Here is a 14442-nt window from a genome sequence, read left to right as displayed (position 1 = left end):
AGTGGAGTAATAGTCTGCAGGATATATCACTAGGTGTCTGTCAGGAGGTGGAGGAGCGATGCTCTGCAGAGAGGTCAGTGGTGTAATAGTCTGCAGGGTATATCACTATGTATCTGTCAGGAGGTGGAGGAGCGATGTTCTGCAGAGAGGTCAGTGGTGTAATAGTCTGCAGGATATATCACTATGTATCTGTTAGGAGGTTGAGGAGCGATGTTCTGCAGAGAGGTCAGTGGTGTAACAGTCTGCAGGGTATATCACTATGTATCTGTCAGGAGGTGGGGGAGCGATGCTCTGCAGAGAGGTCAGTGGTGTAATAGTCTGCAGGGTATATCACTATGTATCTGTCAGGAGGTGGAGGAGCGATGTTCTGCAGAGAGGTCAGTGGTGTAATAGTCTGCAGGATATATCACTATGTATCTGTCAGGAGGTGGAGGAGCGATGTTCTGCAGAGAGGTCAGTGGTGTAATAGTCTGCAGGGTATATCACTATGTATCTGTCAGGAGGTGGGTGAGCGATGCTCTGCAGAGAGGTCAGTGGTGTAATAGTCTGCAGGGTATATCACTATGTATCTGTCAGGAGGAGGAGGAGCGATGCTCTGCAGAGAGGTCAGTGGTGTAATAGTCTGCAGGGTATATCACTATGTATCTGTCAGGAGGTGGAGGAGCGATGCTCTGCAGATCTGTACAAAGGGGTAATAATCTGCAGGATATATCTATGTATCTGTCAGGAGGTGGAGGAGCGATGTTCTGCAGAGAGGTCAGTGGTGTAATAGTCTGCAGGATATATCACTATGTATCTGGAAGGAGGTTGAGGAGCGATGTTCTGCAGAGAGGTCAGTGGTGTAATAGTCTGCAGGGTATATCACTATGTATCTGTCAGGAGGTGGAGGAGCGATGCTCTGCAGAGAGGTCAGTGGTGTAATAGTCTGCAGGGTATATCACTATGTATCTGTCAGGAGGTGGAGGAGCGATGTTCTGCAGAGAGGTCAGTGGAGTAATAGTCTGCAGGATATATTACTATGTATCTGTCAGGAGGTGGAGGAGCGATGTTCTGCAGAGCTGTAGAGGTCAGTGGTGTAATAGTCTGCAGGGTATATCACTATGTATCTGTCCGGAGGTGGAGGAGTGATGCTCTGCAGAGCTGTAGAGGTCAGTGGAGTAATAGTCTGCAGGATATATTACTATGTATCTGTCAGGAGGTGGAGGAGCGATGTTCTGCAGAGAGGTCAGTGGTGTAATAGTCTGCAGGGTATATCACTATGTATCTGTCAGGAGGTGGAGGAGCGATGCTCTGCAGAGAGGTCAGTGGTGTAATAGTCTGCAGGGTATATCACTATGTATCTGTCAGGAGGTGGACGAGCGATGCTCTGCAGAGAGATCAGTGGTGTAATAATCTGCAGGATATCACTATGTATCTGTCAGGAGGTGGAGGAGCGATGTTCTGCAGAGAGGTCAGTGGTGTAATAGTCTGCAGGGTATATCACTATGTATCTGTCAGGAGGTGGAGGAGCGATGCTCTGCAGAGACGTCAGTGGTGTAATAGTCTGCAGGGTATATCACTATGTATCTGTCAGGAGGTGGACGAGCGATGCTCTGCAGAGAGATCAGTGGTGTAATAATCTGCAGGATATCACTATGTATCTGTCAGGAGGTGGAGGAGCGATGTTCTGCAGAGAGGTCAGTGGTGTAATAGTCTGCAGGGTATATCACTATGTATCTGTCAGGAGGTGGAGGAGCGATGTTCTGCAGATAGGTCAGTGGTGTAATAATCTGCAGGATATATCACTATGTATCTGTCAGGAGGTGGAGGAGCGATGTTCTGCAGAGAGGTCAGTGGTGTAATAGTCTGCAGGGTATATCACTATGTGTCTGTCAGGAGGTGGAGGAGCGATGTTCTGCAGAGAGGTCAGTGGTGTAATAGTCTGCATGTCTCCCCTTATATTATGGGTTAACCCCTGGGTCTCGCACCCTCTTCAGCAGTGAAGTGTCAGTGTGACCGCGCTGTAGAAGTTTGCGGTGCGGCGTCTGACCGCCGGCAAATCATAAACGCCAAAAATACAGTCAGTGATGGCCAAGTGCGTCCTTGTGGTGAGAAGCCCCCGGCAGAGGCTCCGCCGCGGGAAACCGGCGACCAGGAAAATAGGCCTGTTACTGGAGCATCGAGGAGCGATGAGTCCGCGCTGCAGCCGCTCCGACTCCGCAACCCCCACAGTGAGGACGTGTACGCCGCCCCCACCATCACCCGAAATACTCACATAACGGCCATCACAGAGCAGGGGCCACAGCAGCACAGAGCGTTTCAGGAGGAGGATGTGCTCATCTTATAGGAGGTCACAGAATAGTGTAAGAAGCCGGGTCCACAGCAGCACAGAGTGTTTCAGGAGGAGGATGTGCTGATCCTATAGAATAGTGTAAGAAGCCGGGTCCACAGCAGCTCAGAGCGTTTCAGGAGGAGGATGTGCTGATCCTATAGAATAGTGTAAGAAGCCGGGTCCACAGCAGCACAGAGTGTTTCAGGAGGCGGATGTGCTGATCTTATAGAATAGTGTAAGAAGCCGGGTCCACAGCAGCACAGAGCGTTTCAGGAGGAGGATGTGCTGATCATATAGAATAGTGTAAGAAGCCGGGTCCACAGCAGCACAGAGCGTTTCAGGAGGAGGATGTGCTGATCCTATAGAATAGTGTAAGAAGCCGGGTCCACAGCAGCACAGAGCGTTTCAGGACGAGGAAGTGCTGATCTTATAGAATAGTGTAAGAAGCCGGGTCCACAGCAGCACAGAGCGTTTCAGGAGGAGGATGTGCTGATCTTATAGAATAGTGTAAGAAGCCGGGTCCACAGCAGCACAGAGCGTTTCAGGAGGAGGATGTGCTGATCCTATAGAATAGTGTAAGAAGCCGGGTCCACAGCAGCACAGAGCGTTTCAGGACGAGGATGTGCTGATCTTATAGAATAGTGTAAGAAGCCGGGTCCACAGCAGCACAGAGCGTTTCAGGAGGAGGATGTGCTGATCTTATAGAATAGTGTAAGAAGCCGGGTCCACAGCAGCACAGAGCGTTTCAGGAGGAGGATGTGCTGATCTTATAGAATAGTGTAAGAAGCCGGGTCCACAGCAGCACAGAGCGTTTCAGGAGGAGGATGTGCTGATCTTATAGAATAGTGTAAGAAGCCGGGTCCACAGCAGCACAGAGTGTTTCAGGAGCAGGATGTACTGATCTTATAGAATAGTGTAAGAAGCTGGGTCCACAGCAGCACAGAGCGTTTCAGGAGGAGGATGTGCTGATCTTATAGAATAGTGTAAGAAGCCGGGTCCACAGCAGCACAGAGTGTTTCAGGAGGAGGATGTGCTGATCTTATAGAATAGTGTAAGAAGCCCGGTCCACAGCAGCACAGAGTGTTTCAGGAGGAGGATGTGCTGATCCTATAGAATAGTGTAAGAAGCCGGGTCCACAGCAGCTCAGAGCGTTTCAGGAGGAGGATGTGCTGATCCTATAGAATAGTGTAAGAAGCCGGGTCCACAGCAGCACAGAGTGTTTCAGGAGGCGGATGTGCTGATCTTATAGAATAGTGTAAGAAGCCGGGTCCACAGCAGCACAGAGCGTTTCAGGAGGAGGATGTGCTGATCATATAGAATAGTGTAAGAAGCCGGGTCCACAGCAGCACAGAGCGTTTCAGGAGGAGGATGTGCTGATCCTATAGAATAGTGTAAGAAGCCGGGTCCACAGCAGCACAGAGCGTTTCAGGACGAGGAAGTGCTGATCTTATAGAATAGTGTAAGAAGCCGGGTCCACAGCAGCACAGAGCGTTTCAGGAGGAGGATGTGCTGATCTTATAGAATAGTGTAAGAAGCCGGGTCCACAGCAGCACAGAGCGTTTCAGGAGGAGGATGTGCTGATCCTATAGAATAGTGTAAGAAGCCGGGTCCACAGCAGCACAGAGCGTTTCAGGACGAGGATGTGCTGATCTTATAGAATAGTGTAAGAAGCCGGGTCCACAGCAGCACAGAGCGTTTCAGGAGGAGGATGTGCTGATCTTATAGAATAGTGTAAGAAGCCGGGTCCACAGCAGCACAGAGCGTTTCAGGAGGAGGATGTGCTGATCTTATAGAATAGTGTAAGAAGCCGGGTCCACAGCAGCACAGAGCGTTTCAGGAGGAGGATGTGCTGATCTTATAGAATAGTGTAAGAAGCCGGGTCCACAGCAGCACAGAGTGTTTCAGGAGCAGGATGTACTGATCTTATAGAATAGTGTAAGAAGCTGGGTCCACAGCAGCACAGAGCGTTTCAGGAGGAGGATGTGCTGATCTTATAGAATAGTGTAAGAAGCCGGGTCCACAGCAGCACAGAGTGTTTCAGGAGGAGGATGTGCTGATCTTATAGAATAGTGTAAGAAGCCCGGTCCACAGCAGCACAGAGTGTTTCAGGAGGAGGATGTGCTGATCCTATAGAATAGTGTAAGAAGCCGGGTCCACAGCAGCACAGAGCGTTTCAGGAGGAGGATGTGCTGATCTTATAGAATAGTGTAAGAAGCCCGGTCCACAGCAGCACAGAGAGTTTCAGGAGGAGGATGTGCTGATCCTATAGAATAGTGTAAGAAGCCGGGTCCACAGCAGCACAGAGTGTTTCAGGACGAGGATGTGCTGATCTTATAGAATAGTGTAAGAAGCCGGGTCCACAGCAGCACAGAGCGTTTCAGGAGGAGGATGTGCTGATCTTATAGAATAGTGTAAGAAGCCGGGTCCACAGCAGCACAGAGCGTTTCAGGAGGAGGATGTGCTGATCTTATAGAATAGTGTAAGAAGCCGGGTCCACAGCAGCACAGAGTGTTTCAGGAGCAGGATGTACTGATCTTATAGAATAGTGTAAGAAGCTGGGTCCACAGCAGCACAGAGCGTTTCAGGAGGAGGATGTGCTGATCTTATAGAATAGTGTAAGAAGCCGGGTCCACAGCAGCACAGAGTGTTTCAGGAGGAGGATGTGCTGATCTTATAGAATAGTGTAAGAAGCCCGGTCCACAACAGCACAGAGTGTTTCAGGAGGAGGATGTGCTGATCCTATAGAATAGTGTAAGAAGCCGGGTCCACAGCAGCACAGAGCGTTTCAGGAGGAGGATGTGCTGATCTTATAAAATAGTGTAAGAAGCCGGGTCCACAGCAGCACAGAGCGTTTCAGGAGGAGGATGTGCTGATCCTATAGAATAGTGTAAGAAGCCCAGTCCACAGCAGCACAGAGCGTTTCAGGAGGAGGATGTGCTGATCTTATAGGAGGTCACAGAATAGTGTAAGAAGCCGGGTCCACAGCAGCACAGAGCGTTTCAGGAGGAGGATGTGCTCATCTTATAGGAGGTCACAGAATAGTGTAAGAAGCCGGGTCCACAGCAGCACAGAGCGTTTCAGGAGGAGGATGTGCTGATCTTATAGAATAGTGTAAGAAGTCGGGTCCACAGCAGCACAGAGCGTTTCAGGACGAGGATATGCTGATCTTATAGAATAGTGTAAGAAGCCGGGTCCACAGCAGCACAGAGTGTTTCAGGAGGCGGATGTGCTGATCCTATAGAATAGTGTAAGAAGCCGGGTCCACAGCAGCACAGAGTGTTTCAGGACGAGGATGTGCTGATCTTATAGAATAGTGTAAGAAGCCGGGTCCACAGCAGCACAGAGCGTTTCAGGAGGAGGATGTGCTGATCTTATAGAATAGTGTAAGAAGCCGGGTCCACAGCAGCACAAGGCGTTTCAGGAGGAGGATGTGCTGATCCGAAAGAATAGTGTAAGAAGCCGGGTCCACAGCAGCACAGAGTGTTTCAGGAGCAGGATGTACTGATCTTATAGAATAGTGTAAGAAGCCGGGTCCACAGCAGCACAGAGCGTTTCAGGAGGAGGATGTGCTGATCTTATAGAATAGTGTAAGAAGCCGGGTCCACAGCAGCACAGAGTGTTTCAGGAGGAGGATGTGCTGATCTTATAGAATAGTGTAAGAAGCCCGGTCCACAGCAGCACAGAGTGTTTCAGGAGGAGGATGTGCTGATCCTATAGAATAGTGTAAGAAGCCGGGTCCACAGCAGCACAGAGCGTTTCAGGAGGAGGATGTGCTGATCTTATAGAATAGTGTAAGAAGCCCGGTCCACAGCAGCACAGAGTGTTTCAGGAGGAGGATGTGCTGATCCTATAGAATAGTGTAAGAAGCCGGGTCCACAGCAGCACAGAGCGTTTCAGGAGGAGGATGTGCTGATCTTATAGAATAGTGTAAGAAGCCGGGTCCACAGCAGCACAGAGCGTTTCAGGAGGAGGATGTGCTGATCTTATAGAATAGTGTAAGAAGCCCGGTCCACAGCAGCACAGAGTGTTTCAGGAGGAGGATGTGCTGATCCTATAGAATAGTGTAAGAAGCCGGGTCCACAGCAGCACAGAGCGTTTCAGGAGGAGGATGTGCTGATCTTATAGAATAGTGTAAGAAGCCGGGTCCACAGCAGCACAGAGTGTTTCAGGAGGAGGATGTGCTGATCCTATAGAATAGTGTAAGAAGCCGGGTCCACAGCAGCACAGAGTGTTTCAGGAGGAGGATGTGCTGATCCTATAGAATAGTGTAAGAAGCCGGGTCCACAGCAGCACAGAGCGTTTCAGGAGGAGGATGTGCTGATCCTATAGAATAGTGTAAGAAGCCGGGTCCACAGCAGCACAGAGCGTTTCAGGACGAGGATGTGCTGATCTTATAGAATAGTGTAAGAAGCCGGGTCCACAGCAGCACAGAGCGTTTCAGGAGGAGGATGTGCTGATCTTATAGAATAGTGTAAGAAGCCGGGTCCACAGCAGCACAGAGTGTTTCAGGACGAGGATGTGCTGATCTTATAGAATAGTGTAAGAAGCCGGGTCCACAGCAGCACAGAGCGTTTCAGGAGGAGGATGTGCTGATCTTATAGAATAGTGTAAGAAGCCGGGTCCACAGCAGCACAGAGCATTTCAGGAGGAGGATGTGCTGATCTTATAGAATAGTGTAAGAAGCCGGGTCCACAGCAGCACAGAGTGTTTCAGGAGCAGGATGTACTGATCTTATAGAATAGTGTAAGAAGCTGGGTCCACAGCAGCACAGAGTGTTTCAGGAGGAGGATGTGCTGATCCTATAGAATAGTGTAAGAAGCGGGTCCACAGCAGCACAGAGCGTTTCAGGAGGAGGATGTGCTGATCTTATAGAATAGTGTAAGAAGCCCGGTCCACAGCAGCACAGAGTGTTTCAGGAGGAGGATGTGCTGATCCTATAGAATAGTGTAAGAAGCCGGGTCCACAGCAGCACAGAGCGTTTCAGGAGGAGGATGTGCTGATCCTATAGAATAGTGTAAGAAGCCGGGTCCACAGCAGCTCAGAGCGTTTCAGGAGGAGGATGTGCTGATCCTATAGAATAGTGTAAGAAGCCGGGTCCACAGCAGCACAGAGCGTTTCAGGACGAGGATGTGCTGATCTTATAGAATAGTGTAAGAAGCCGGGTCCACAGCAGCACAGAGCGTTTCAGGAGGAGGATGTGCTGATCTTATAGAATAGTGTAAGAAGCCGGGTCCACAGCAGCACAGAGTGTTTCAGGACGAGGATGTGCTGATCTTATAGAATAGTGTAAGAAGCCGGGTCCACAGCAGCACAGAGCGTTTCAGGAGGAGGATGTGCTGATCTTATAGAATAGTGTAAGAAGCCGGGTCCACAGCAGCACAGAGCGTTTCAGGAGGAGGATGTGCTGATCTTATAGAATAGTGTAAGAAGCCCGGTCCACAGCAGCACAGAGTGTTTCAGGAGGAGGATGTGCTGATCCTATAGAATAGTGTAAGAAGCCGGGTCCACAGCAGCACAGAGCGTTTCAGGAGGAGGATGTGCTGATCTTATAGAATAGTGTAAGAAGCCGGGTCCACAGCAGCACAGAGCGTTTCAGGAGGAGGATGTGCTGATCTTATAGAATAGTGTAAGAAGCCCGGTCCACAGCAGCACAGAGTGTTTCAGGAGGAGGATGTGCTGATCCTATAGAATAGTGTAAGAAGCCGGGTCCACAGCAGCACAGAGCGTTTCAGGAGGAGGATGTGCTGATCTTATAGAATAGTGTAAGAAGCCGGGTCCACAGCAGCACAGAGTGTTTCAGGAGGAGGATGTGCTGATCCTATAGAATAGTGTAAGAAGCCGGGTCCACAGCAGCACAGAGTGTTTCAGGAGGAGGATGTGCTGATCCTATAGAATAGTGTAAGAAGCCGGGTCCACAGCAGCACAGAGCGTTTCAGGAGGAGGATGTGCTGATCCTATAGAATAGTGTAAGAAGCCGGGTCCACAGCAGCACAGAGCGTTTCAGGACGAGGATGTGCTGATCTTATAGAATAGTGTAAGAAGCCGGGTCCACAGCAGCACAGAGCGTTTCAGGAGGAGGATGTGCTGATCTTATAGAATAGTGTAAGAAGCCGGGTCCACAGCAGCACAGAGTGTTTCAGGACGAGGATGTGCTGATCTTATAGAATAGTGTAAGAAGCCGGGTCCACAGCAGCACAGAGCGTTTCAGGAGGAGGATGTGCTGATCTTATAGAATAGTGTAAGAAGCCGGGTCCACAGCAGCACAGAGCATTTCAGGAGGAGGATGTGCTGATCTTATAGAATAGTGTAAGAAGCCGGGTCCACAGCAGCACAGAGTGTTTCAGGAGCAGGATGTACTGATCTTATAGAATAGTGTAAGAAGCTGGGTCCACAGCAGCACAGAGTGTTTCAGGAGGAGGATGTGCTGATCCTATAGAATAGTGTAAGAAGCCGGGTCCACAGCAGCACAGAGCGTTTCAGGAGGAGGATGTGCTGATCTTATAGAATAGTGTAAGAAGCCCGGTCCACAGCAGCACAGAGTGTTTCAGGAGGAGGATGTGCTGATCCTATAGAATAGTGTAAGAAGCCGGGTCCACAGCAGCACAGAGCGTTTCAGGAGGAGGATGTGCTGATCCTATAGAATAGTGTAAGAAGCCGGGTCCACAGCAGCTCAGAGCGTTTCAGGAGGAGGATGTGCTGATCCTATAGAATAGTGTAAGAAGCCGGGTCCACAGCAGCACAGAGCGTTTCAGGACGAGGATGTGCTGATCTTATAGAATAGTGTAAGAAGCCGGGTCCACAGCAGCACAGAGCGTTTCAGGAGGAGGATGTGCTGATCTTATAGAATAGTGTAAGAAGCCGGGTCCACAGCAGCACAGAGTGTTTCAGGACGAGGATGTGCTGATCTTATAGAATAGTGTAAGAAGCCGGGTCCACAGCAGCACAGAGCGTTTCAGGAGGAGGATGTGCTGATCTTATAGAATAGTGTAAGAAGCCGGGTCCACAGCAGCACAGAGCGTTTCAGGAGGAGGATGTGCTGATCTTATAGAATAGTGTAAGAAGCCGGGTCCACAGCAGCACAGAGTGTTTCAGGAGCAGGATGTACTGATCTTATAGAATAGTGTAAGAAGCTGGGTCCACAGCAGCACAGAGTGTTTCAGGAGGAGGATGTGCTGATCCTATAGAATAGTGTAAGAAGCCGGGTCCACAGCAGCACAGAGCGTTTCAGGAGGAGGATGTGCTGATCTTATAGAATAGTGTAAGAAGCCCGGTCCACAGCAGCACAGAGTGTTTCAGGAGGAGGATGTGCTGATCCTATAGAATAGTGTAAGAAGCCGGGTCCACAGCAGCACAGAGCGTTTCAGGAGGAGGATGTGCTGATCTTATAAAATAGTGTAAGAAGCCGGGTCCACAGCAGCACAGAGCGTTTCAGGAGGAGGATGTGCTCATCTTATAGAATAGTGTAAGAAGCCCAGTCCACAGCAGCACAGAGCGTTTCAGGAGGAGGATGTGCTGATCTTATAGGAGGTCACAGAATAGTGTAAGAAGCCGGGTCCACAGCAGCACAGAGCGTTTCAGGAGGAGGATGTGCTCATCTTATAGGAGGTCACAGAATAGTGTAAGAAGCCGGGTCCACAGCAGCACAGAGCGTTTCAGGAGGAGGATGTGCTGATCTTATAGAATAGTGTAAGAAGCCCGGTCCACAGCAGCACAGAGTGTTTCAGGAGGCGGATGTGCTGATCCTATAGAATAGTGTAAGAAGCCGGGTCCACAGCAGCACAGAGCGTTTCAGGACGAGGATATGCTGATCTTATAGAATAGTGTAAGAAGCCGGGTCCACAGCAGCACAGAGCGTTTCAGGAGGAGGATGTGCTGATCTTATAGAATAGTGTAAGAAGCCCGGTCCACAGCAGCACAGAGTGTTTCAGGAGGCGGATGTGCTGATCCTATAGAATAGTGTAAGAAGCCGGGTCCACAGCAGCACAGAGTGTTTCAGGACGAGGATGTGCTGATCTTATAGAATAGTGTAAGAAGCCGGGTCCACAGCAGCACAGAGCGTTTCAGGAGGAGGATGTGCTGATCTTATAGAATAGTGTAAGAAGCCGGGTCCACAGCAGCACAGAGCGTTTCAGGAGGAGGATGTGCTGATCCTATAGAATAGTGTAAGAAGCCGGGTCCACAGCAGCACAGAGTGTTTCAGGAGCAGGATGTACTGATCTTATAGAATAGTGTAAGAAGCCGGGTCCACAGCAGCACAGAGCGTTTCAGGAGGAGGATGTGCTGATCTTATAGAATAGTGTAAGAAGCCGGGTCCACAGCAGCACAGAGTGTTTCAGGAGGAGGATGTGCTGATCTTACAGAATAGTGTAAGAAGCCCGGTCCACAGCAGCACAGAGTGTTTCAGGAGGAGGATGTGCTGATCCTATAGAATAGTGTAAGAAGCCGGGTCCACAGCAGCACAGAGCGTTTCAGGAGGAGGATGTGCTGATCTTATAGAATAGTGTAAGAAGCCCGGTCTACAGCAGCACAGAGTGTTTCAGGAGGAGGATGTGCTGATCCTATAGAATAGTGTAAGAAGCCGGGTCCACAGCAGCACAGAGCGTTTCAGGAGGAGGATGTGCTGATCTTATAGAATAGTGTAAGAAGCCGGGTCCACAGCAGCACAGAGCGTTTCAGGAGGAGGATGTGCTGATCTTATAGAATAGTGTAAGAAGCCCGGTCCACAGCAGCACAGAGTGTTTCAGGAGGAGGATGTGCTGATCCTATAGAATAGTGTAAGAAGCCGGGTCCACAGCAGCACAGAGCGTTTCAGGAGGAGGATGTGCTGATCTTATAGAATAGTGTAAGAAGCCGGGTCCACAGCAGCACAGAGTGTTTCAGGAGGAGGATGTGCTGATCCTATAGAATAGTGTAAGAAGCCGGGTCCACAGCAGCACAGAGTGTTTCAGGACGAGGATGTGCTGATCTTATAGAATAGTGTAAGAAGCCGGGTCCACAGCAGCACAGAGCGTTTCAGGAGGAGGATGTGCTGATCTTATAGAATAATGTAAGAAGCCGGGTCCACAGCAGCACAGAGCGTTTCAGGAGGAGGATGTGCTGATCTTATAGAATAGTGTAAGAAGCCGGGTCCACAGCAGCACAGAGCGTTTCAGGAGGAGGATGTGCTGATCTTATAGAATAGTGTAAGAAGCCGCGTCCACAGCAGCACAGAGTGTTTCAGGAGGAGGATGTGCTGATCTTATAGAATAGTGTAAGAAGCCCGGTCCACAGCAGCACAGAGTGTTTCAGGAGGAGGATGTGCTGATCCTATAGAATAGTGTAAGAAGCCGGGTCCACAGCAGCACAGAGCGTTTCAGGAGGAGGATGTGCTGATCTTATAGAATAGTGTAAGAAGCCGGGTCCACAGCAGCACAGAGTGTTTCAGGAGGAGGATGTGCTGATCCTATAGAATAGTGTAAGAAGCCGGGTCCACAGCAGCACAGAGTGTTTCAGGACGAGGATGTGCTGATCTTATAGAATAGTGTAAGAAGCCGGGTCCACAGCAGCACAGAGCGTTTCAGGAGGAGGATGTGCTGATCTTATAGAATAGTGTAAGAAGCCGGGTCCACAGCAGCACAGAGCGTTTCAGGAGGAGGATGTGCTGATCTTATAGAATAGTGTAAGAAGCCGGGTCCACAGCAGCACAGAGCATTTCAGGAGGAGGATGTGCTGATCTTATAGAATAGTGTAAGAAGCCAGGTCCACAGCAGCACAGAGCGTTTCAGGAGGAGGATGTGCTGATCTTATAGAATAGTGTAAGAAGCCGCGTCCACAGCAGCACAGAGTGTTTCAGGAGGAGGATGTGCTGATCTTATAGAATAGTGTAAGAAGCCCGGTCCACAGCAGCACAGAGTGTTTCAGGAGGAGGATGTGCTGATCCTATAGAATAGTGTGAGAAGCCGGGTCCACAGCAGCACAGAGCGTTTCAGGAGGAGGATGTGCTGATCTTATAGAATAGTGTAAGAAGCCGGGTCCACAGCAGCACAGAGTGTTTCAGGAGGAGGATGTGCTGATCCTATAGAATAGTGTAAGAAGCCGGGTCCACAGCAGCACAGAGTGTTTCAGGACGAGGATGTGCTGATCTTATAGAATAGTGTAAGAAGCCGGGTCCACAGCAGCACAGAGCGTTTCAGGAGGAGGATGTGCTGATCTTATAGAATAGTGTAAGAAGCCGGGTCCACAGCAGCACAGAGCGTTTCAGGAGCAGGATGTGCTGATCTTATAGAATAGTGTAAGAAGCCGGGTCCACAGCAGCACAGAGCGTTTCAGGAGGAGGATGTGCTGATCTTATAGAATAGTGTAAGAAGCCGGGTCCACAGCAGCACAGAGTGTTTCAGGAGGAGGATGTGCTGATCTTATAGAATAGTGTAAGAAGCCGGGTCCACAGCAGCACAGAGCGTTTCAGGAGGAGGATGTACTGACTTCGTCTTTTTGTCCCTTCTTTTCCAGATGTGAATGAATGCAGCGTCAATAACGGGGGCTGTGAACATACGTGTGTGAATACCGCGGGGGATTATTACTGTCAGTGCCCCCCTCGCTTCAAGTTACACTGGAACCGCAAGGACTGTGTGGGTAAGTCGCCGCTGCCTCGGTGCCGGTGCACCCATTTGTTCACCCATCCCCCACCCCCAGATTGTCCTGTCTGTGTCATGTCACCCCCAGTAGTGACGGGGTCTTCACAGGAATGGGGAATTATTTCCAAACTCCAGAGCACAGGAGATACTTCATGTGTGGCTGTTCTGCGCCTCCGCGTGCCGTGTGTGATTCACTAACGCTGTCCTGCGTCCGTACTCACCCAGCGCCATCCGCGTGCCGTGCGTGCCGGGAGTCACATCTACAGCGGGCTCCGCTGATGAGTGCAGGGTCAGCCGAGGACAATGGCAAACAGGTTAAAATTCTGAAAATGTCTGCTCTGACCCAAGGTAATGAAGAATGGGCGTCTATAGAAAAAACGGATTTGTGCCGCTGCGGCCATTCCAACAAAGGCGGCACACAGAATCCGGACACAATGGGGCGAGCGCCGGAGCCACTGCCGGCTGCAAATCAGAAGTATTCATATTTGTGAGCGCCGCTGTATCATGTGACCCCGGCGCCTGAAGCCGCGATAACCCGCAAATAACCCCCGCCCCGCGCATCACTCGCCGTATACTCACCATATACTCGCCTGTTCTGTCATGTTCCCCGGAGCCCGGGGGTGAGGACGCTGCACGCCGGGGCAGTGCCCAGTATCACTTTATTCTGTGATTTTGTGACATTTTCTATGTTATTCGTGTTATTGTTTCTATTGATGATTTCTGTGCAGAGTTTACTGTTTCATTCTTTTCTATTCTGTTTCTTCAGTTTTTGTTTATAGTTGTTATTTTCTTGTATTCTCTGTTGACACTCTGCCTTCCATCCTCTGTGTGTGGACGTGTCACACGTGTATCCTCTATTGTGTGTGGACGTGTCACACGTGTATCCTCTGTTGTGTGTGGACGTGTCACACGTGTATCCTCTGCTGTGTGTGGACGTGTCACACGTGTATCCTCTATTGTGTGTGGATGTGTCACACGTGTATCCTCTGTTGTGTGTGGACATGTCACACGTGTATCCTCTGCTGTGTGTGGACGTGTCACACGTGTATCCTCTGCTGTGTGTGGACGTGTCACACGTGTATCCTCTATTGTGTGTGGATGTGTCACACGTGTATCCTCTGCTGTGTGTGGACGTGTCACACGTGTATCCTCTGTTGTGTGTGGACGTGTCACACGTGTATCCTCTGTTGTGTGTGGACGTGTCACACCTGTATCCTCTGTTGTGTGTGGACGTGTCACACGTGTATCCTCTGTTGTGTGTGGACGTGTCACACGTGTATCCTCTGCTGTGTGGACGTGTCACACGTGTATCCTCTGTTGTGTGTGGACGTGTCACACGTGTATCCTCTGTTGTGTGTGGACGTGTCACACGTGTATCCTCTGTTGTGTGTGGACGTGTCACACGTGTATCCTCTGTTGTGTGTGGACGTGTCACACCTGTATCCTCTGTTGTGTGTGGACGTGTCACACGTGTATCCTCTGTTGTGTGTGGACGTGTCACATGTCTATCCTCTGTTG

The 14442-nt window shown here is 50.0% G+C and overlaps 1 protein-coding gene across 3 annotated transcripts in view; it reads left to right on the top strand.

The window, feature by feature from the left end:
* Nucleotides 1–14442, top strand: part of SCUBE2 (signal peptide, CUB domain and EGF like domain containing 2) — a 114018-nt gene that overhangs the window by 48054 nt on the left and 51522 nt on the right. For all 3 annotated transcript variants that reach the window (XM_075327046.1, XM_075327047.1, XM_075327045.1), the window contains exon 11: nt 12800–12922. In XM_075327046.1, the coding sequence (XP_075183161.1) occupies nt 12800–12922 (123 nt within the window). The remainder of the gene's footprint in view (nt 1–12799; nt 12923–14442) is intronic.

This window comes from Anomaloglossus baeobatrachus, chromosome 10 (genome assembly GCF_048569485.1).
Source record: "Anomaloglossus baeobatrachus isolate aAnoBae1 chromosome 10, aAnoBae1.hap1, whole genome shotgun sequence".
In the NCBI taxonomy this organism is placed as follows: Eukaryota; Metazoa; Chordata; class Amphibia; order Anura; family Aromobatidae; genus Anomaloglossus; species Anomaloglossus baeobatrachus.
Note: the sequence above shows the minus strand (reverse complement) of the source record. Positions and strands in the feature narration are given on the sequence as shown.